The sequence below is a fragment of the Mesoplodon densirostris genome, chromosome 7 (assembly GCF_025265405.1).
Source record: "Mesoplodon densirostris isolate mMesDen1 chromosome 7, mMesDen1 primary haplotype, whole genome shotgun sequence".
NCBI classification, from domain to species: domain Eukaryota; kingdom Metazoa; phylum Chordata; class Mammalia; order Artiodactyla; family Ziphiidae; genus Mesoplodon; species Mesoplodon densirostris.
The window spans coordinates 112,279,295-112,302,195 of record NC_082667.1 but is presented as its reverse complement, the minus strand read 5'-3'; the positions used below and the strand labels follow the sequence as shown (position 1 = coordinate 112,302,195).

The window sequence follows — 22,901 nt, the reverse complement described above, 5'->3', positions numbered from 1 at the left end:
CAAGTTTTCACACACATCATTGCCTGAATTAGTTAAAAAACACTTCCGAGGGGCCAGAGAAGACACTAAACTTCTCCCTATGCAAATAAGGAAACAGAAATAAGCCTAGGTTGCAGCGAAGAAGCATTAAACAAGGTTGGGCGGGTGGGGATCACCGCCTGTTTGGGCAACTGGATGCCATGTATCTTTTTCACCAGCTGTCCTGAAGGCTGTCTTCCATTTCTAAAGTGAGAGCAACTCTGGCTGCTGCCCTCCCAGGCGGCCACAGGTGCAAGAAGAACAGTCCTTAACAGTCAAGGCTCAAATGCGGGCTGGCTCCAGGCCTACTCAGCGTGCTTTCCAGAGCTGACACTCCTCCTTTCCAATGGGACAGGGACAGGGCCCAGAAGTGTGGTCTGAACCATCAAAATGAATTACTACCATCATCATGCACGCTCAGAAGGGCCAGAAATCCTATTAATACTTACCCCCAGCACAGGAAGAGCCAGGGTTTAAGGAACAACCTCATTTCTAAGTCTGGCAAAATCCTCAAGAGCCTGAATACAGTTTAACTTCCTAATTTGGGACCCAGGACCAGCTTTCCTCCCACTTTAGTCCACTCCTTCCAGCTACTGACTTACTGTCACCAGGCAGTCATCTCTGTTTCAGTATAAATAAGAAGCCATACAGCATTTCAGGACAAACCCAAGGTAGCCTGGAGACTCACTTGTTGTGGGATCACCTTCCAGAGACAGCCAGCCGAAGGAGGAGCTGGCGTTGGAGATGTCAGAGAGTGTGCGGCGGGCCAGCACCGCGGGCACAGGTGGCTTGGGCACATCGTACCCGTCGTCTTCATTTTCTGATTCCTCAGGGCCAGTGTTGGCATGGGCTGCAGCCAAATTCCCTTCACCTAGAGAACAGTTTGTGCAGTTATCTTCTTTTTCCAGCGTACTTCACCTTCTAACATTTCAGTACGGGGGCATCCGTTCATTCAAACATATACAGAATCAAATGGTTACCGAATAACCACTAGGGGCCAAACACCGTGTGGCCCAGCATGTAGAGATAAAAGAAACAGGGAAAATAAGATCTGCACCAATCCTGCAGCTCTACTTTTCTGAACATGTCAAAAGCTACCCTTGCCAAGGTTAACAGTCACGGATGTCCAAGACTCCAGCACCACTTTATAGCATCCATTCAACATCTTCGTCTGCATTTCACCTTGGAAGATCAGCCAAAGGGCCCTGTTGTGTGTACTGCCTTCTTGGACTTTCAACTTGGTAAGCTAGTTAGTCTGGGAATTGAGTATTCACCACCCACACACACAAGAATTTCAGCAGTGTTGAAAAGCAATGGGAACAAGAGGGAGCTAGCAGTCAGCACTGCCGATCCAGGCCATGTAGCACAGAGGCCTCCAGGCCCTAGAAGGACGAAAAACACAAAAGGAACTAGCTGTGTAAATGGGAAATAAAACAGAGGAGGTGGTTTTACGGCCACAGATCAAAGATATTTTGCAAAGAAAAGTATTTACGAATATTCCGCTTAGGTCAAGTTCTCATTGGCCAAACATTACAGGCTCATTCCTCCGGCACATCAATGATTGTTAAAGTAGCAGAACGACTACTCACCAAAGGTGCCGCTCTCTGTGACAGATGGTGCCGCCTGGGACTGAATATTATACATTGCTTCGTAGGTACAGCTATCGATCTGCTGGTTACAATCACAGGCTCTGGACCAGAAGGAAAGTGGCATAATGGTCTTCAGAAATAGAACTCTGCTATCTGCAAACTTATTAAGATATATCTATTCACAACTTCTCTAGACCCTGATTCTATCAAGAATCTCCATTCTCCTCTTGCCAATATCACTAGTAAATATCAAAAGATTGACTCTTATTCCTAGTAGTAGCTGTGTATGTTTTTGAAATTACTGTGATGTTGAAGAAACATTAAGTGGAATTGCTTACAGCTGCAAGAAGCTTAAAACATTAGCGGTTACACACATCTTTCTGCTTCATTTCTGGCTGGGTAATGCTGTGTGCAGGCACCAAGCCAAGCAGGTGAGTTCGTGTCAACTGAATTCCCAGATAGGATTGTTGTGAGCCTACCGTGAACTCTGGGTTGTCTCCAGAGGCCACTTCACTTCTGGCTTTTGAAGTCCCACAGGCCTAGAGGAAGGAGTCATATACTCTGTGTCCTCCTCACTTTCACACTGCTCCCCAGGTGGTGGCTTTGGCACAGGAAGAGGTCTGGAAGATGAAGAATAAAAAACAGAAAAAGAAAACAAAAAGAATGAACTGCTTTGCAATTATTTGAAATAATTTGAAAATCATTGTACAAGAAATATATAACATCCTACGAGGTTCAAGGTACTCCTAGTGAAAAACAGCATGTACAGCATGATTCCATACACACAAGACTGGCAATGAGCATATTACATGTTGCTGATCACTGTCTGACTCTAGGTGGTAAGATGATGGGTAACTTATTTCTTTAGCATCACTTATCTGTGTTTTCTAAATATTATTATAATTAACACATACTATTTTCATAAAGAGAAAAGGATCATTAAAAGGGTAATCCAAAAATTTTAATTCTTTTTGTTGATGATGTTAATAAAAATATACAGTTGCACCTCTTACTCATTAAGCATTTTGGCAACACATACTTTAAAACATTCACATTCTTTTGTCACAGTAATTCTACCTTGGCTGCATCTCTGGCTATGTAAAAAGATGTTCACTGAAGCAAAGTTATGACAGTAAAAGCTTTTAAACAAAATAAATATACAACAACAGGGAATGATTAAATATATGATGTTACAGCCACATTACATAATAATATGCAATAATTAAAAGTGAGGATTTTGGGGACTTCCCTGGTGGCACAGTGGATGAGACTCTGTACTCCCAACGCAGGGGGCCCACGTTCGATCCCTGGTCAGAGAATTAGATCCCACATGTACGCCACAACTAAGGAGTCCGTGTGCCAGCACTAAGCAGCCTGCAAGAAGCAACTAAGGAGCCCTGGAGCTGCAACTAAGGAGCCCACCCGCCACAACTAAGAAGCCCACGTGCTGCAACTAAGGAGTCCATGAGCCGCAACTAAGGAGCCCGCCTGCTGCAACTAAGACCCCATGCAACCAAATAAATAAATAAATATTAAAAAAAAATAAAATAAAGTGCGGATTTTGAAGAACTTTTTAACTGATAGGAAGAAATGCCCAAGATATAATGTTAAGTTTAACAAAAGGGAAAACATAAAACTACATCTTGATCTAAAACATATATACATTTTACATGTCTGTAGCTATAGCCAAGTAACAAGCACTGTCTAACCGTCTGCCTAGAACAGCTAGCTATAAAAGCAGGAAAATATACAAAAGAAAGAAGGCATTGGAGAGCAACCAGGCAGCCAAGATTTGAGAGGCCAAGATTCCAGAGGCAAGGAGAATACACTGCAATCAGCCCCATATTAGGGGTTCTGAACTTGGGGTTTCAAGGCAGTTTCAAGAGACTGAGGAGACAGGGACTGGAATTTGGGCCAAGGCACGAGGGGTCAAAAATCCTGGAGAAGGGAACGGTAGAGAAGTAGGTTTGAAATTCTGTCTGTAACTGTCCCCAGAGCTACTGCGAATCCTTAAACCACGTATGAGTGGGACTAGATTCTGAGAAACCAGGCAAAAAGTAGTAGTACTTTGGGTGTCTTGCCAAACTAGAGAGACAAAGTTACTAGAGGTAACAGACACGGCCTTTAAAATAATTATAATGTATATATTCCATTAAAACAGAGGATGGAGAATTTTATTAGAAAACTACAGAATAATTATTTTTTTTAATTCACATGGAAATTCTAGGACCTAAAAACACAGAACCTGTACATACAATGGATGGATTCTGGGGCAGATTAGAAACTGCAAAACAGAAGATTAGGGAACTGAAATAGAGTAGAAACTATTCAGATACAAGTAAAGAGAGGAAAAAGAATGGAAAACACAGAAATGAGCATAAGGGCTATATGAGGTGTGGTGAAAAGGTAGAACTTTCAGGTAACTGGAGTCACAGAGCGAGAGGAGAAAGAGACTGCACTATTCAGTGTATTCTAAGAAACAGTGTACCCCTGAAACTAACACAACATTGTAAATCAATTATACTCCAATAAAAATTAAAAAAAAAAAAAGAAATAGTGGCTGAGATTTTCAATGCTGAATTTTTCTTTCTTTTTACTTCCTTTTCTTTTTTTTTGGCCACGCTGCCCGGCTTATGGGATTTTACTTCCCAACCAGGGATTGAACCTGGGCCCTTGGCAGTGAGGCTGCAGGGTCCTGGCTACTGGACCGCCATGGAATTCCCAGTGGCTGAGATTTTCTAAAACCGATTAAAAACATCCAATGACAAAATCCATAAACTCTACAAACCTTAGAAGGATACATGTAAAGAAAACTACACAGACGCATTAGAGTGAAACTGCTGGGATCCAAAGACAAAAAGGTCTTATAAGTAGTCAGAAAAAGAATCATACCCTTAAAGGAGCAACATTACGCTAATTTTCCAACAGAAATAATGAAAGTCAGAGGGCAGTGGGATGATATTTTTAAAGTGCTGAAAGAAAATAACTCCAGTTCAGAATACAGTTGACCTCTGAACAACATGTGCTTGAACCGCACAGGTCCACTTTTACCCAGATGTTTCCCCATAAATACATACTACAGTACTACACAATCCACAGTTGGCTGAATCTGCAGACGCGAAACTGTGGATACAGAGGGCCCACTGTAGTTATATCTGGATATTCCACTGCGGGGAGGGTCAGCATCCCTAACCCCCAGGTTGTTCAAGGGTCAAGTGTACTATGCTTAGTGAAAATATCTTTAGAAAAATGAAAGTGAAATAAAAGACATATTAAGTCAAGCAAAATTTGAGAGAATCCATTAATAGAAGATACACTAACACCCCCCCCTCTTTCTCTCCCCCCCCACACCCCATCTCTCTAAAGGAAGTTATTTGGGCAGAAGGAAAAAGATTCCAGGTGGAAGTGTGGTAAAGCAGGAAGAAAGGAGGACTGCTATAGTATAAATATGTGGGAAATTTAAATGTCCAGGAAGTGTTAAGAGGGACTGATTCAAAGTAGACTCTAATGAGTCAAAGGTATATGTTGGAATCCCTAAGATAACTGTTAAAAAAGTATTAGGAGTGAAACAGTATAACAAAAAATACTTTAATCCCAAAGAAAAAAAGTAGAAAAAAATGAACACAGAAAAGATGGGGAAAATGGAGAAAAGAGTAGGAACAAATATTCCAATTATTTTAAAACAAACAAACAAAAATGCTAGATTGGATTTAGTGGGGGGAAAAGCCAACGAGTATATACTACTTATGAGAAACATAACTTCAATGAGAACACAGAAAAGTTGAAAGTAAAAGGATGGAAAAAGATCATGCAAACACTACAAGAGAGCTGATGTGGCCATTTTAATATAAGTAAAAACAGACTAAGGCTGGTTAGAAGCAGAATTAGAGAGTAAATGGAATAATCAAAACAATTATCATTTAGTTGGTAATTCTAAATTTCTATGTATCCTAATTACATATACTAAATACATATACAATACAAACAGATAGACCTAAAGGAAAAAAGAGAAATCCACAATTATAGGGGGAGAATTTAACACACTCCTCTTGGTATTTGACAGAACATGTAGACTTAAAAAAAAAATCAGCAGGAAGATAGTATAGTTGAATACAATTAACAAACGACACATACAGAATGCTGTGCCCAACAACTGCAGAATATACATTTTTATAAAATGAAGGTAGTAATATGTATGGAATTTACCATTAACTAGTCAATAAAGGTCTCAACAAATAGCACAAATTGAAATCACAGAGTATGGTTTCTGACCACACTGGAATGAAACTAGGAAGCAGTAACAGAAGAGTAACCAGAAAATCTTCCAATGTTTGAAAATCAGGCAACACATAAATAACTGATGAGTCAAAGAAGAAATCACAAATGGAAAACCATATATTTTGAAGTGAATGATAATGAAAACAGGACATAATCAAAATTTGTGGAATGCAGCTACAGCATCTGTTATGGACTGAATGTTTGTGTCCTCCCCAAAATTACTTTTGAGGCCCTAATCCCCAGTGTGGCTGTCTGTGAACATGGGGCCACATCTGAGGAAGTAATTAAGGTTAGATGAGGTCCTGAGGATGAGCCCCTGACTCAATAGGATTGGTGTCCTTATAAGAAGAGATACCAGAGAGCTTGCTGTCACTCTCTATACCTCTCTGTGTGTGCATGTATCAAGGAAAGGCCATGTGAGGACATAGTGAGAAGGTTATGCAAGCATGTTAGCCAGTAAAGGATTCCTCACCAGAAACCAAATATGCTGACATCCTGATCTTGGACTTCCAGCCTCCAGAACTATGAGAAAATGAAATTCTGCTGCTTAAGCTGCCCAGTCTGTAGATAGTATTTTGTTTTGGCAGCCTGAGCAGATTAATACAGCACGCATCTCATGGAGCTAGAAAAATAACAAATAAAACCTAAAGGAAGTTGGAAGAATAAAATAAAGAGGAGAAAGCAATGAAACAAAAAGCAGATACGGGCTTCCCTGGTGGCACAGTGGTTGAGAGTCCGCCTGCCGATGCAGGGGACACGGGTTCGCGCCCCGGTCCGGGAGGATCCCACATGCCAAGGAGCGGCTAGGCCCGTAAGCCATGGCTGCTGAGCCTGCGCATCCGGAGCCTGTGCCCCGCAATGGGAGAGGCCACAACAGTGAGAGGCCCGCGTACCACAAAAACAAACAAACAAACAAAAAGCAGATACTCAACGAGGATTCTGGGAAGACGGTAGAAGTTGTCTGATGTAACTATTTTGGAACTCTAGAGTCTGTTGAAGGCTTGTAACTTACAGGTGAAGACGGGGAGGCTAAATTGTTGTTAATTTCAGCTCTTAGCATAGTAGCAGCTACCCATTCTCAACCCTGCCACATAGCAGGCAGCTGTGCAAATGTTCCTGGAGCAGCCTGTACACAGCTTGCAGGAGCCAGGGTGGCAAAAAGGACTCAGCCCTCCAAATATTGGGAATCTGTGTTCTGACTTCTGACTGCTGCTCCTGTTCCCAGAGGTGCTGACAAAGGAGCAGCAACCACTGTTGTTGCACCTCCCAGCATTGTTGTAAGCCCATCCTGCTCTGGCTGAAGTGACTTCCATGAGATTTTAAAGGACGATGTGGAGAAAATCAAGGAAACAATGTGTGAATAAAATGGAAGTATCAACAGAGACAGAAAACCTAAGAAGAAACAAAAAAGAAATTCTGGAACTGAAAAGTACAAGTGAAATGAAAAAAAAACTCACTAGAGGGAGTCAAAGGCAGATGTGAGCAGCGAGAAGAATCAATGAACTTGAAAGACAGAGCAATGGAAATTATCAAGGCTGAGGAACAAACAGAAAGAAAAAGTATTGAAGAAAACTGAACAGAGCCCAAGGGAGCTGTTGGACATAACACCACCAAAGGACCAACATATACATTGTGGGAGTCCCAGGAGAGAGAGAGAGAGAAAGGGGCAGAGAATATCTGAAGAAATAAGGGCCAAAAACTTCCCAAAATGATTAATATAAACATCCAAGAAGTTCAATAGACTCCAAGGAAAAGGAACTCAAGAGACCCACATTTTCAAAAGACAAAGATAAAGAAAGAAGCAAAACATCATGTATGAGGGATCCTCAATAAGATTATGAGCAGACTTCTCATCAGAAGTTTTAGAGGCCTGAAGACAGTGGGCCGATATATTCAAAGCGCTAAAAAAAAAAAGCTGTCAACCAAGAATCCTACACAGGCATACCTTGTTTTACTACACTTCACAGATGGTGTTTTTTACAAATTGAAGATCTGTGGCAACCCTGTATCAAGCAAGTCTGCTGGCACCATTTTTCCAACAGCATTTGTTCACTTCAAGTCTCTGTGTCACACTTTGATAATTCTCAAAATATTTCAAGTTTTTTCATTATTATATTTGTTACAGTGATCTGTGATCAGTGATCTCTGATGTTACTATTGTAAAAATATTATGACTTGCTGAAGGTTTGGGTGACGGTTAGCATTTTTTAGCAAAAAAGTATTTTAAAATTAAGGTATGTACATATATATTTTTAGACATAATGCTACTGCAACACTTAAAACCACAATATCTCTGAGGTATGCCTGTATCTGGTAAAACTGTCTTTCAAAAGTGAGGGAGAGGGGCTTCCCTGGTGGCGCAGTGGTTGAGAGTCGACCTGCCAATGCAGGGAACACGGGTTCGTGCCCCGGTCCGGGAAGATCCCACATGCCGCGGAGCGGCTGTGCCCGTGAGCCATGGCCGCTAAGCCTGCACGTCCTGAGCCTGTGCTCCACAACGGGAGAGGCCACAACAGTGAGAGGCCCACATATCGCAAAAAAAAAAAAAAAAAAAAAAAAGTGAGGGAGAAATCAAGACATTCCCAGATAAACAAAAGCTGAGGGAGTACGTGACCACTAGACCTGCCCTGAAAGAAATGCTCAAGTGAGTCCTGCAGGGTGAAATGAAGACACTAGACAGTAATTTCAAGCTGTATGGAGAAATAAAGACTTTAATAATGGTAAATACATGGACAATTATAAAAGCTAGTACTATTGTAACTGTACCTTCTGGTTTTTTCCACATGATTTAAGACAGCAATACATTTAAAGGGAAAGTGTAAAAGCCACTATTACTGTAACTTTGGTTTGTAACTCCAAATCTCTTTTTTTGCATAATTTAGGAAACTAATGCATTTAAAAGAACTAGTTCATGAACTCGTTTAAAAGAACTAGGGGCACACAATGTATAAAGATGTAATCTTGTGACCAACAACCGAAATGGGTGTGGTGGAGCTGTAAAGGAGAATAGTTTCTGTATGCTATTGAAGTTAAGCCAGCATAAATTCAAATTATAGTGTTAAAACTTCGGGATGTTAAATGTAATCCCTATGGTAACCGCAAGGAAAATATCTGTAGAATACACACAAAAGGAAATGAGAAAGGAACTTAAATATTTCACCACAAAAACCCAACTAAACACAGAAGACAGTAATGCAGGAAATAAGCAACAAAAAACTACAGGGCATACAGAAACCAAATAGCACAATGACAGAAGTCTCTCCTTATCAGTAATTGCTTTAAATATAAATGAGTTAAACTCTCCAATCAGAAGACAGAGACCGGCAGATTGGATTAAAACACACAATCCAATTATACGCTGTCTATAAGAGACTCTGATATTATACTAATATCAGACACAATAGACTTTAAATCAAAAAAGGTTACAAGAGACAAAGAACATTATATACACTAGAAGATTTAAAACTTATAAACATTTATACACCGAATGACAGTAAAATATATGAAGTAAAACCTGACAGAATTAAAGGGAGAAACAGACAGATCTACAATAACAGCTGGAGATTTCAATACGCCACTCATAATAATGGACAGAACAAGAGGACAGAAGATAAGTAAAGAAACAGAGGACTTGGGCTCCCCTGGTGGCGCAGTGGTTAAGAATCCGCCTGCCAATGCAGGGGACACGGGTTCAAGCCCTGGTCTGGGAAGATCCCACATGCAGTGGAGCAACTAAGTCTGTGCGCCGCAACTACTGAGCCAGCGCTCTAGAGCCCGTGAGCCGCAACTACTGAAGCCCGCGTGCCTAGAGCCCTAGCTCCGCAACAAGAGAAGCCACCGCAATGAGAAGCCCGCACACTGCAACGAAGAATAGCCCCCACTCGTCGCAACTAGAGAAAGCCTGCACGCAGCAACGAAGACCCAATGCAGCCAAAAATAAATAAATAAAGTAAAATAAATTAAAAAAAAAAAAGAGTGTGGTGTTGGCATAAAGACAGACATATAGACTGATGGAATAGAGTGGAAAGCCTAGAAGTATCAATAAGTCCTCACATATATGGTCAAATGATTGCTGCCGACCTTTTTGTTGTTGTTGTTTTTTGTTTTTGGCCACACCACGAAAGTGTCCCGGTTGGCTTTTTAAAAAATTTCTTCCCTGGTGGTCCAGTGGTTAAGACTCCATGCTCCCAATGCAGGGGGCCCGGATTCAACCCCTGGTCAGGGAACTAGATCCCATGGGCCACAACTAAGACCCAGTGCAGCCAAATAAATAAATATTTAAAAAACAAAAAACAAAACCCAACCAAACTTGCTTCTTTGAAAAGATTAATAAAATTGATGAGCCCCAGCAAGACTGATCTATGTACACATACACAGAGAAAATAATAGAAAGAAACAGTCCAAAACATGATAATTTTTACATAATAGAAATACAGGTCAATTTTAATTTTCTTCTTTATACTCTTCTGGGTTTTCTAAATTTTCTGTAAATAAGTTGTTTAAAAGTATCAACTCTACTGTATGAAATATAATTTTAGTAAACTTACCTGGCAGCCAGAGAATAAATGGCATTGGCAGATGCAGAAGGTTTGATTTTGGGATGCTCACACTCTGGACCTGCTAATGGACTGCTATTCATATTCTGGAAAGAAAAGTGTTAAAAAAAAGAATCTTCTTAATACAGCTAAGTATCTCCTCTTACTTATTTAATCTATTCAAAATAACAAGAACAATCATACAGACACAGACCTCACCACCAATGCCATGCTTAAGGATTATTATGTGTGACAAAAGTATAGTTGAAAGTTCAAATGTAAGGGTTAGGGAGACAGTTCTAAAAAGAGCCAAGAAAATGGGGTTTTTTTGTTTGTTTTAATTCTAGAAAGATTTGAGGAAACTGGCTGTCTGCACAAATACCATTCTAGCTTAAAAAATCTATACATCTTTCTATACTGATGCCACCAGAAAGTCAAACCTAATCCACTCTCACTAATTAGACTGCCTATCACATAAATGCCACTTAAATGACAAGTTACCCTCCCCTTTCCCTTTCAACCAAGAAATACATAGTTCATTTAAGGACCACAGCATTTCTCAACTTCACCCTCCAATTCCATCTTTTTCTTGGATTTCTAACTACCTACTGAACAATTCTTCCTTCAGTGGCTCATCTCAAATTCAACATGTCTGTCGCTAGTTAGCCAGGTTCAAAACCTCTGGGGTGTGTGCATGTGTATATGTGTGTGTATGTGATTTTTCATCCTTTTTTCCGCCCACTGACTGCTTTCAAGCCTTTCTGGGTCTTTGTTTCATGCTCCCTAAAGTCTCGACCTAAACCGGCTCCCCCTCCTGCTCCTAGACCAGGATTCTTCCCCTTGTTTACCCAGTACCAGCTATACGAGACCCCTTGGTTATTCCTCAAATAGACTCTCCCAAACTCACTTGCTTTTCCCTCATCCCCCGTTGCTCCAGGTCACTCCCCACACTACTCCAGGTCTTTGCTCAGAATTGTACCCCATCCCTCCATGTACCTGCCCCATCCCAACTTTCCCTATACCCTGTTTTTACCCTATTTTTCTCCACAGCATTCGTCGGCATCCACTATCTTACATGTTTTGTAACTTATCTTGTTTATTTTCCATTTTTCCTCCGGTGGAATGTTAACTTTGTGAGGGCAAACTTTTTTGCTCAGTGCATAAATGAACCAACAAAAGAAGGAATATACCTCTCCCACCCCCCGTTCTGGACCCATTATCTCATGCTTATCCAATGGACTGCTAACCTCCCTTTTTTCAACCTATTCTCTTTCCAATCCATCCTGCATACTACTCTTAGATTCCTCTCTTTAAACCATCATTTTGGTCACGTCACTCCACTAATTTAATCTTCACGTACTCTTCATTTGTACCAAATAAATTCCAATTCTTTTGGGAGGGGGTATACAAAGTGCTCTAATCTAGCAGCAATGCTCCTTTCTAGCCCCTTTTCCTACTCTGGTACACAGAATTTCTGTTTTTCTCAAATTAAACTACTTCTTATCCCACAATACATCTTGAGCATTTCTGTCATTGTAGGTCTATTTTAAAACTGTATCCACTTTGGAAAGAATACTTCAAATTCAGATGCCACTCTTTCCATAAGCCCTCATGATTGCTCTATCTAGAAATAATCTCTCCTTTCTTTAAAACTGAAGTGTTTTCTATTTATACTACTCATGGCATACACACACAGAAACACATTTATTGCATTAACAAACATATTAACATATACACTTCTTGAGGGTAGGGATTAATATTATCCTTGAATCCTGTACAAAACATACCACAGAACTGACCCATTCAATGTCATCCACGAATGTTTGTTATTAAGATAAATAATTTCAAAATCAGGACTCACCACAGAGGTGTCCAGATTGAATGTGCTTCCGAGCCTAGGCACGTCGGTTCTGGGTTCCATTTGTGAGGGCAAGGAAAATGGAAGTGAGTGCCGGTTGGTTAATTCTCTCCCCGTCCAGGGGTCACTAGGGTTTGGGGCAACTACTGGTACTTTGGGGATTGGCCGAGGCAGCCATGATGCTTCTCCAGCGCGGCCAGAGGGGACAGGGGGCAGTTTGTCTCTGGACGGACAGTCGCCTGGTGTACAAGGCAAGGGGCGTCTCTGAGGCCGGGTTTCTGCTCCACCAGAATATGGCCGGTCTGGAGGGGGTGGTGGTGGAAGATCTCGAAGAGTGGGAGGTATTGGTAATGGTTTGTCCTTATGAAGGGAGCCAGAAGGAGCCTGTGGAAGCATGATGGAAGCAATCAATCAATCCAACCCCACTAATCCACAACAAAGAATCAGAAAACGTAGAAATGTATAATGCTTTACCTTAGAAGCAGTTCCAAGACCAGAAGCACCTGAAGGAATAGATATTCGCTGTTGTAGAAGGTCAAGCCGTGGTGGCACTGGGGGAAGGGAAGCTTGTGGGGCCATGGAGAATGGAGAAGGAGGTCGTTCCACCTAACACAGAAAAAATTTCCTAATAGGTTATTCTTGTCTGGAGGAGTGGCATCTCTCAACTCCTGCGAAAGATGTACACAACAAGTACTACATGAACACACAATATACCAATGAGCCTGACTTTGGCTTAAGGTAGCGCTTCCTGAATTATTTCTATGTCACCAGAAGAGGGCGCTCTCAATCACGGAAATACCATGCAGATGCAAGCTACAGGCAAAATGTAATATCTAGAAAAGGCTGTGCTACATAAAAGTTTCCTAGCTAATAATTTTAGAAAACTTCACAATTTCCCATATTTTCCTCTTCAGAAAAAGAAAAAATCTCTCCAAGATTAAAAACAGAAAACCATATTAAAAGAAAGGGGCATACATTAACCTCTCAACAAATCACCTAGGAAAATAATGATTAAGGAGCAGAATGAGGAAAGAAATCAAAGTTAATAAATTCTCCATGGGTTATGATTAAAAGAAAAAAAGAGATTTATAAGAGAAAATGATCAATGGTATTACTAAAAGGCATCTTTAGTTCTTCCAAAGAAATGTTATTCCAATTCAGTAATTAAAAGGGATAATTTTTTTTTGTCAATTTGTATTCTATAAATTGAGGTGCCAAATCAAAAGAAAATAAATGTATAACCTTTTCCATTTCCCTGCCTACAGCAGGGTGATGAGTAGCTGATAAGCTTGTCCAAGTAAGCTGTCAAGAGATATACAAGAATTTATACAAAATACTAATTCACATTTGCATTCCCTATAAGCAAAATAGATGGAAAATAGGCAAATATGTATTACAAGCACTTATGTAAGGTGACAGAGAAACAACCATCCCCATACTGAGTCCTATCATTAATGCTGGGAGGTGAATGAGGGAAAAAAAGGCTGCATCATCAGCTACTTGCTTTTATTCATGCTTAAGAAAACGGGCTCCATGTCAATGCAGCATGAGCAGCTAAACACCTCAAGGGTTAAGGAAGTGAAAAGTTATTAGTCAAACTAACTCTCACTTCATCATCAATATCTAGTCACTGTATCTTGTTGATTTTTCCATAAAATAATCTCATATCTATATCTTCCTTTTCATTCTACTTACCAACCTCAGACCTGATTTATTAAAACCCCCTTCTAGTGATTCTCCCAAGTTCTAGTTTCTTATCTCACCAAATCATTTTGCTCACCATTACCAGCTTAACTATCTTTAAATACTCACTAGTTCAAAAACCATCCATCAGTAACTTCCACTTTCCCATGTCACAAAATGTCACTTTCCTGCCTCGCTTTCTCGGGTCTCTCTAATTTGGTCTCCCTAACAGCATTTCCCATAATGCCCTGTGTTAGAATTCCTACCTCCCTAACTCTGTTCAAGTTGTTTCTCAATTTGGAAGGCCCTCTCTGCCTATTTTGATCCCTCCCACCATCCATCCCTCCTTCTCATTCCTAAAGGGCAGAGGATTGAGCTAATCATATTCTTCAATTCATGTTTCAACATCATAACCAACCCATGAGATGTTCTTTTATCTCAACATACAATAAAGTTCCAGAAAAGGATAAAAGCACATATGGGGAAGAAATTATCAAAGAAATAATACAAGAATATTTCTAAGACCTAAGGGACATAAATATCCATATAGAAAGCGTTCACTGCATAGCTAGCCCAAAGAAAGAAAAGAAAACTAATAACCGATCAACCAACCAACAAAACACTTAAATTTTCAGGGAATCAAGGATAAGGAAAATATCCTAAAGGCTTCTGAGGATAGAGGGAAAGGGGGTACTAAAGAGCAAAAATACACTAGAAACTAGAAGTCACTGAGGCTGTAACAATTCATAGAGCTGAATTTTTTTTTCAACCTAGAATTCTGTACCTAGTCAGTTTGAGGGTTGAATAGAGACATTTTAAGATATCAAGTGTCTCAAAAGTTTCACCTCTCACCTTTTCACAGAAAGCTATTTTGAGAGCATACTCCACCCAAACAACGAAGTTAAAGCAAGAAACATAAAAACATGGGAGTTATGAAATAGGCATTCCAACACAAAGAAGAGGCAATGAAGTCCCACGATGATGGTGAGGGGAGACACCTCAGGGTGACATGGAATGCAGCACACCCAGCGAAAAACCAGTCCAGACTGGAGTCAAAACATGGCAGACTCTTATATATTAGTATACTATATTACATAATATCTACTATATTAACATGTTAATAGGGTTTACTCCACAGAAAATCATATCAAGAGGATGTTTGGTAAGACGTGATAGTGACAGGTACAAACTGAACACTAAGGAAATAAAAGCAAATCAATTATTTCAGAAAAGCAGAAGGTTGTAAAAGAAAGCAAAAGTAATTATCAACACTTTATAGTATATTACTTGATACAACAGGGAGCAAAAATCACTTAAACACTGAATACTGACAGAACCAAAAAACATTCAAATTAACTACAGTCGGAAGATAGGGAGTAGGAAGGAGGGAGATAAGACATTTAAATCCTTTTCTAAACAGATAACTAATATTGCAGAATCAAGAGAAAGCAGTATAGTATATGGTTAAGGAACGGCTTTAAGAACCGAAAGATCTGAATGGGACACAGGGGTAGAAGCAGGGAACTGACATTTCTGGAAGCCTTTGAGCAATTCTTTTAAACTTAAAAAAAAAAATCCAAGTGCACTGATCACATGGAATTTTTAAAAAGTAGATTCACTATTTTAAAAACAAATCAGGGACTTCCCTGGTGGCTCAGTGGTTAAGAATCCGCCTGCCAATGTAGGGGACACGGGTTCGAGCCCTGGTCCGGGAAGATCCCACATGCCGCGGAGCAACTAAGCTCATGTGCCACAACTACTGAGCCTGTGCTCTAGAGCCCACGAGCCACAACTACTGAGCCCACGTGCTGCAACTATTGAAGCCCGTGTGCCTAGAGACCGTGCTCTGCAGCAAGAGAAGCCACCGCAATGAGAAGCCCGTGCACCGCAACGAAGAGTAGCCCCCACTCGCCGCAACTAGAGAAAGCCTGTGCGCTGCAAGGAAGACCCGATGCAGCCAAAAATAATTTAAAAAAAAAAATCAAAACGAAACAAACAGCAAAAAGCAACAACAAGCTATTAGGATGTGACGAAACAGGCACTCTCATGTCTCATATACTTTGGGAGTGACTTTAGGACAAAAAATTGGGAACAAATTTTAATGTCTATCCAAAAAAAGTTAAGATATTTTTATTCCAGTATTTTATTCATACAAAGTAGATAATGAACTATAAGGTACAAAGAATAATAAAAGATGAAACACCCACGTAGAACCTACCACTCAGTTAAGAAATGAAACAACATGGCTTTCTGAAATTCCCATGTGTCCCACCACTAATTATATCCCTCTCCTCTCTCAAAGAGTTTAAATGGACATACTCTAATCTAGCAATTCCACTATTAGAAATTTACCCTACAGACAGACTTGCAAAAGAACGTCCATATGTGTAAGCCTGGAAACAACAGGAATGTCCATTAAGAAGAGACTAAATGAATTACAGAATAGCCAAGTGCAAAACAATATATGAAGCTGTTTTTTTTTCTACTGAATTTTTACAGTATGCATTTATTATTTTTATTTAAATGAGTAAATTTAATCTCATTTATATATATTAGCTACAGAAAAAACTGTTAATTTTCTTCTTTCCTCTGAAGTCCTATAGCACTTAGACTGTGTACCCAACAATTTAGAATAATGTGCACTGTCTGGCTTGTATTAAATAGTGTTTCACCTGTATATATACTCTCTTCCCAAATAAAACTACTATCTCCTTTTGGGCCTTTGTCTTAGGTTTCTTATCCCATATAGCACTCAACAGAGCTACTTAAGTAGCACAACAAACAGCTTGTAAAAGTAATATGTGTTAACTGTGAAAAATTCAAACATACCATAAAATGAAAGTCCTCTGATCCTGTAGCCTCAGAAATAATAGTAATGTGATGTGTAGTCATCCAATTTTCCCCCCATGCATGTTAAAATAATTCTTTTGCAACTAAATAATTTTAACAGAAATAAGGTGATATTATATATAATATACAGTTGTTTTTTAAATTTAATACACATTGACAGCTTTCCACTTAGGTATATGTAAACTGAATTCATTCTGCAGAGCATTCTGTTATATGGACTGTAGTAGACAGAATCATGATCATGGTCCCCTCTCCCACAGGAAGATGTTCATGCCCTAAAACCTAGAATCTGTTCTTACTTGGCAGAAGGAACTTTGCTGATGTGATTAAGGGTATAGATCTTGAGATAGGGGAATTATCCTGGATTATCCAAGTGGGCCCAATCTAACCACATGAGTCCTTAAAAGTTGAGAACCTTGGGCTTCCCTGGTGGCGCAGTGGTTGAGAGTCCGCCTGCCGATGCAGGGGACACGGGTTCGTGCCCCAGTCTGGGAAGATCCCACATGCCGCAGAGCGGCTAGGCCCGTGAGCCATGGCCGCTGAGCCTGCGTGGCCGGAGCCTGTGCTCCGCAAGGGGAGAGGCCACAACAGTGAGAGGCTCGCCTACCGCAAAAAAAAAAAAAAAAAAAGTTGAGAACCTTCATGACTGAAGGAGGAGGAAAGGAGTCCAGGAGCCAAAGAATGGAGCTGGCCCCTAAAAAATACCGCCAGCTGACAACCAGCAAGGAAATGGGGATCTTAATTCTACGACTGGCAAGGAACTGAATTCTGCCAAACCCAAATGAGTAAGGAAGGCCGACGGTATTCATTGCACTGTGCCATTTTATATAAGGGACTTGGGCATCTGCAGATTTTTTTATCTGCTGGGACTCCAGGACCCCATCCCCTGCGGATACTTCCGGGTTTTTTTGGCCACGCCACGTGGCATGCAGGATCTTAGTTCCCCGGCAAGGGATCGAACAGGTGCCCCCTGCAGCAGAAGCACAGAGCCCTAACCACTGGACCACCAGGGAATTCCCGGGAAATACTTTTAGTATAATATTACAAGGTGATAAGTTCTATGGCAGACATATTCATAGCATCCCAGAAACACTTGGCCAGACCTAGATTATTTGTGGGTCTTGGGGGTGGGGGAAACAGGGTAGAGTATGGAAAGGTTTCCTAGGAAATGAAAACTGAGCTAAATTACATAGAAACTATCAAGACAAAAGCATGGAGAAATTTTTAGTGGTTCAGCCTCACTGAATTACAAAATACAAAGTGGAAAGGATTACCAGGGCAAAGTGCCTAGAAAAGAGAATGGACTTATTAATCCATTAGGTAATGAGAAGTCATTAAAGAATGTGAGGCAAAGGAATGAGGTAGTCAAGGTATGTGCTGTAGATCAGTGACTCTGGAAGCAGGGCGAACAGATGATTATAAGAGCCTGAAATAAGGCAGTGACATTGAGGACAGAAAGGAAAAGATACACTGGATACAATCATTTAAGAGATGGAATCCATCCTTTCAATATTTATTGAGCACCTACTATGTGCCAGGCAGTCAGGTGATGGTATAAAAGAAAGCTTCTTTTGTACAAAAAAAATGCCTCCTATGAAGTTATAACAGTCCAAACTATAGAGAACTGACAGCATATTAGAACCTCTGTTTGCCCTATATTTATTAAAATCTTCAATGACTGCCTTACTTCTAATTAGTGAATAAATCCCTGTTTTACCCTACCACTGACGTAACAGAACTTGGTCACATCCTTTCTTAGCCTTTATCTTTCCCATCTTTACTAGGACCTTTCTAGTTTTAGTTTCTGTATGGTACCTCCTATCACTCTCCAATCACCATAGTTGCCATTTCTTTGGTTGTTAACGGTGCCTCATTTCTCCCACCCAAACCTAACTTTCCAATGCCAAGACTCCGTTAGAAAAAAAGACAAGGAGAAAATATTCTATTCACAGTAGCAAAATGGGTCCAATTCTTTTACTCACCCCTCATTTTCTCCACCAAGCTATCTGAATAGAGCCCAGTTCTAGCATACAGACAATAAGAGCATGGGCCTTGAAGCCGGAATGTCTGGCCACAGATTCTGGTTCGACTTACTAGCTGTGTGACCTTCAGCAAATTCCTTAACCTCACTGTGCCTTGGCTTCTCCCACTGCTAAATGAGGATAACAGTAATATCTACTCATAGGGTTACATGAATATGTATCAGTATAAGATTATGAGTTAAAATAAGTAAAGTACTTAGCATCATTTTTTCTCACACAGTAAATGTTCAATAAATATTAGCTATTGTTACTCCTTGTATTTTGGATGTCATTAAGTGCTCTATTGCTTTAGGACACAACTGATAATGGATTTTGCCACAGACTCTTACACTGAAGCTTACCTTGGCACCAGCCAATTCCTTCATCATGAAGAGAGAATCATCAGCTCGTTCATCGTCATCATCATCATAATTTGGGGAGGGAGCTCCCTCTGCTCCTTGCCTCAGCAGGCTGCCACTTCCTCTAGGATCAAAGGGATCAACCACAATGGGCTCAGTACCTTTAATTTCACATCGGCAGAAGGGACAGCCCTGGCCTTCCGATTCCTACAAAGGAAACAGGAGATGGTAACAGACACATCTGAAAGTTCTTAAAATATTCGTCCACTAAAAATACATTTCCTAGAAACGAAAAAAGAATCAAAAGTTTAGAACCTACCACACAAACCAGGCCATTCTTTATATCCGTAAAGGATATATAATCCCCAATTCTTCATTGTCATTACTTAGCTGAGAAAAAGCATGGTTTGGATCCATACCTGCCAGGATGTTAGACAGGATGTGCACATGAGGTGTCCACAGGGCTCAATCTTTACATCTTTATCATTTTCAGCACATATTTTACACAGTTGGAATGTGGAGCCCATCTCACAGTATAATTCATATTGTTCCTTTGATGAAAAAGAAATTAAGAGATTATTCAGCCTATTGCAAATATTTGTTGAATGAATGACTGCAACTGTAAATGCTAAAAACAGGAAAATTGAAAACTGTTACTTTTAATACTAATTTTGCTTGTATACAAGTGTCACAACAGTGTTCAATTAAAACAGAAAGCACCTAGTCTTGGTCCTATTTTTTTTTTTGGCCACACCCTGCAGCATGTGGGATCTTAGTTCCCAGACCAGGGATCAAATCTGTGCCCCCTGCAATGGAAGCACAGAGTCTTAACCACTGGACCACCAGAGAAGTCCTTTGGTCCTATTTTAAGAAGCACAGTTTAGAAAGAAACCACACAGGACTTTCCTGGTCTTGCAGTGGTTAAGAATCTGCCTACCAATGCAGGGGACACAGGTTCGAGCCGTGGTCCGGGAAAATCCCACATGCCGTGGAGCAACTAAGCCCGTGCGCCACAACTACTGAGCCTATGCTCTAGAGTCAGCAAGCCACAACTACTGAAGCCCGCGTGCCTAGAGCCCGTGCTCTGCAACCAAGAGAAGCCCCTGCAATGAGAAGGCTGCGTGCAGCAACGAAGAGTAGCCCCTGCTCGCTGCAACAAAGTCCCAACGCAGCCAAAAAAAATTAAAATAAATAAATATATTTAAAAAAAGGAAAAGAAGCCACACACACCTAAATTCACTAATCTAGTCAATGGTTTAAAATTTAAGTGTTCCAATCACTTAATATAATTCTACTGTCAGTTCTGTAAAGTAATATACAAAAGCTTGGCTCTAGTAATATGGTTATAATTTAAAACAAAGTTCACCTGGGTCACTTTGATGTGGTCTTGGGGAGTTGGTTCACATAAGCCTGTCAGGTCTGGATTCTGATTCCGTCCATCAGGAAACAAATAGCTATAAAAAGAGTAACCAATCTTGGGGTTCTACTGAAGCCAATTTATCACTGCTTACTAATACAGACAAATGTTACCTAGGAATTCGCTCATTCGAAAAGGGCAATTTTGCATAAGTGCAAAGATAAATTTTACTAGTACTTCAAAAAAAATTAAATAACACAGATCATTTCCAAGAAGATACTCTCCAAACACTGATATTCTTTCTCCAGGGCACAATGCCACAGGCTCTATTTTAATCAAGGGGTTGACAAACTTTTTTGTAAAGTACCAGAGAGTAAATATTTCAGGCGGAGCAAGCCGCATAAGTCTGTGCCACATATTCTTCTTTGGTTGTTTTTTTTTTTTTTTTTTGGGGGGGGGGTTGGGTTTTTTGGGTTTTTTTTTTTTTTGGTTGTTTTTTTAACAACACTTTAAAAAGGAAAAACTATCTTAGATGCAGGCTGTACCAAAACACCTAGTCTGTGGGCCGCAGTTTACCAACTCCTATTTTAATCTGTGGATGGCCACAAAGTGTAAATTCTTAATTTAAACAACATTTGCTTTGACCAAAGACCTGAAATACCTTTGTTTACAGATTTAACACAGAAAGACACTAATTTAACGACTGGACCACCAGAGAAGTCTGTTAATTTAAAGGAAATGTGGGCTTTCCTGGTGGCACAGTGGTTGAGAGTCTGCCGGCCGATGCAGGGGACACGGGTTCGTGCCCTGGTCCGGGAAGATCCCACATGCCGCGGAGCGGCTGGCCCGTGAGCCATGGCTGCTGGGCCTGCGCGTCCAGAGCCTGTGCTCCACAACAGGAGAGGCCACAACAGTGAGAGGCTCGCGTACCACAAAAAAAAAAAAAAAGAAAGAAAGAAAGAAATGTAACAAGAAGCAAATTAAGCCACTGAGATCAACTACCAGGAAGCTTCTAGCATCAAACTGCTCTGACATTTGGGGAAGTACCCCTTTCAGCTCCAATGTTACTGTAGAAGATGATGCATAATGGAAAATGGATTTTCCTAATCACTTTAAGACACAAGTCGTTTTCTGATACCTGGTCAACTGTTAGTATTTTTAGTGCTTACCAACTGATAATCAATTTGAATTCCAAAAGGAATATCAATTCTGGAATAAATAAGAACTTAGTCATAAATATTAGCAGAGGTTACAAAAGCCCATAGCCTGAAGAAATGCTGCTGAATCAGAACGAAGCTAGGATGAAGGCAGATGAAGGCCACTGAGCATGCTGCCATCAGGAACATCTAATCATTCTAATGTTGGCTAGTCAAATAACAGGTAACGTTTTCTGCTAATTGGTATATTTTAAAATCTAGTATAGACTGGAAAATAAACTAACATTTAGGAAAAAAGAAAGATAAAATCTACTCAGGGTAACAAGTGAAGTAGTAAAGAAAAATAATTTCACTCAAGGAATCCTTTCAAAATAAAAACAAAAGTCCTACTGAACCTGAAAATCCAAACAATATAACCTGTCAATATGTGTACTGAATCTTTATCTGTAGAAGAAACCTGGAATAAAGTCATTAATGATGCAGTTTTACAGCCCCTAAGTTCCTAGACTCTAGCATATGGTAAACAGTATGTACTTACAAGCCTTCCCTGAAGCCATCAATCAGCGCTTGGAAGAGAGGTTTATTGTGAGGGATTGTCTGGAGAATGTTCCCATCAGCAGTGACATACCCAATAGCCCACTGACCCAGACGAGTACAGCTCAGCCGGAAAATGTAACTGAGAACAGAGAGAAACAAAATCTTTAAAATACACACTTGCATTAGGGTGGAAAGACAAGACAGAGACAAAAATCAAAAGGACCATCAATAATAGATTCTTTAATGGCTTCAGACCAAAAGCAAAAGACATATAAGTTCAATTCTTAAGTGGCTTGAAAGCATTTATCAAATCATAGTATCTGAATAAGTCAATTCCTCTGATAAACAGACATCAATTCTGCCGCAGAAATGTGGTCACTGGGGAACTAGTAAAAGATCATGTTTCCTCTATTTCAGCAAAGGTCACAGGAGAATAAAGTTCAGGAATAAACCTCTTTGCTTCATTGCACTGACCTGCCAGGTTTGTGAATGAATTTCTGGAGTCGAGCTTTCACTTCATCATATGTCAGAAAAGCCATGTAACCAGGATGAGTTACAGCAAGACTGTTCCAGTTCCTGAGCAAAGAAGACCAGGGCTAAGGAGACAAGAGATCAATCAGACCATTTGGCTCAAGACATACAACCAGCCTCAGAACAAT

At 40.3% G+C, this 22,901-nt stretch overlaps 1 protein-coding gene across 3 annotated transcripts in view; it reads right to left on the bottom strand.

The window, feature by feature from the left end:
* Positions 1-22,901, bottom strand: part of CBL (Cbl proto-oncogene) — a 99,023-nt gene that overhangs the window by 8,648 nt on the left and 67,474 nt on the right. For all 3 annotated transcript variants that reach the window (XM_060103003.1, XM_060103004.1, XM_060103005.1), the window contains 11 exons: positions 22,717-22,838; positions 22,244-22,381; positions 20,558-20,645; positions 19,611-19,742; positions 19,195-19,398; positions 12,753-12,884; positions 12,282-12,662; positions 10,433-10,527; positions 2,087-2,227; positions 1,608-1,708; positions 707-889 (listed from right to left, as the gene is read on the bottom strand). In XM_060103003.1, coding sequence (XP_059958986.1) covers positions 707-889; positions 1,608-1,708; positions 2,087-2,227; positions 10,433-10,527; positions 12,282-12,662; positions 12,753-12,884; positions 19,195-19,398; positions 19,611-19,742; positions 20,558-20,645; positions 22,244-22,381; positions 22,717-22,838 — 1,717 coding nt within the window. The remainder of the gene's footprint in view (positions 1-706; positions 890-1,607; positions 1,709-2,086; positions 2,228-10,432; positions 10,528-12,281; positions 12,663-12,752; positions 12,885-19,194; positions 19,399-19,610; positions 19,743-20,557; positions 20,646-22,243; positions 22,382-22,716; positions 22,839-22,901) is intronic.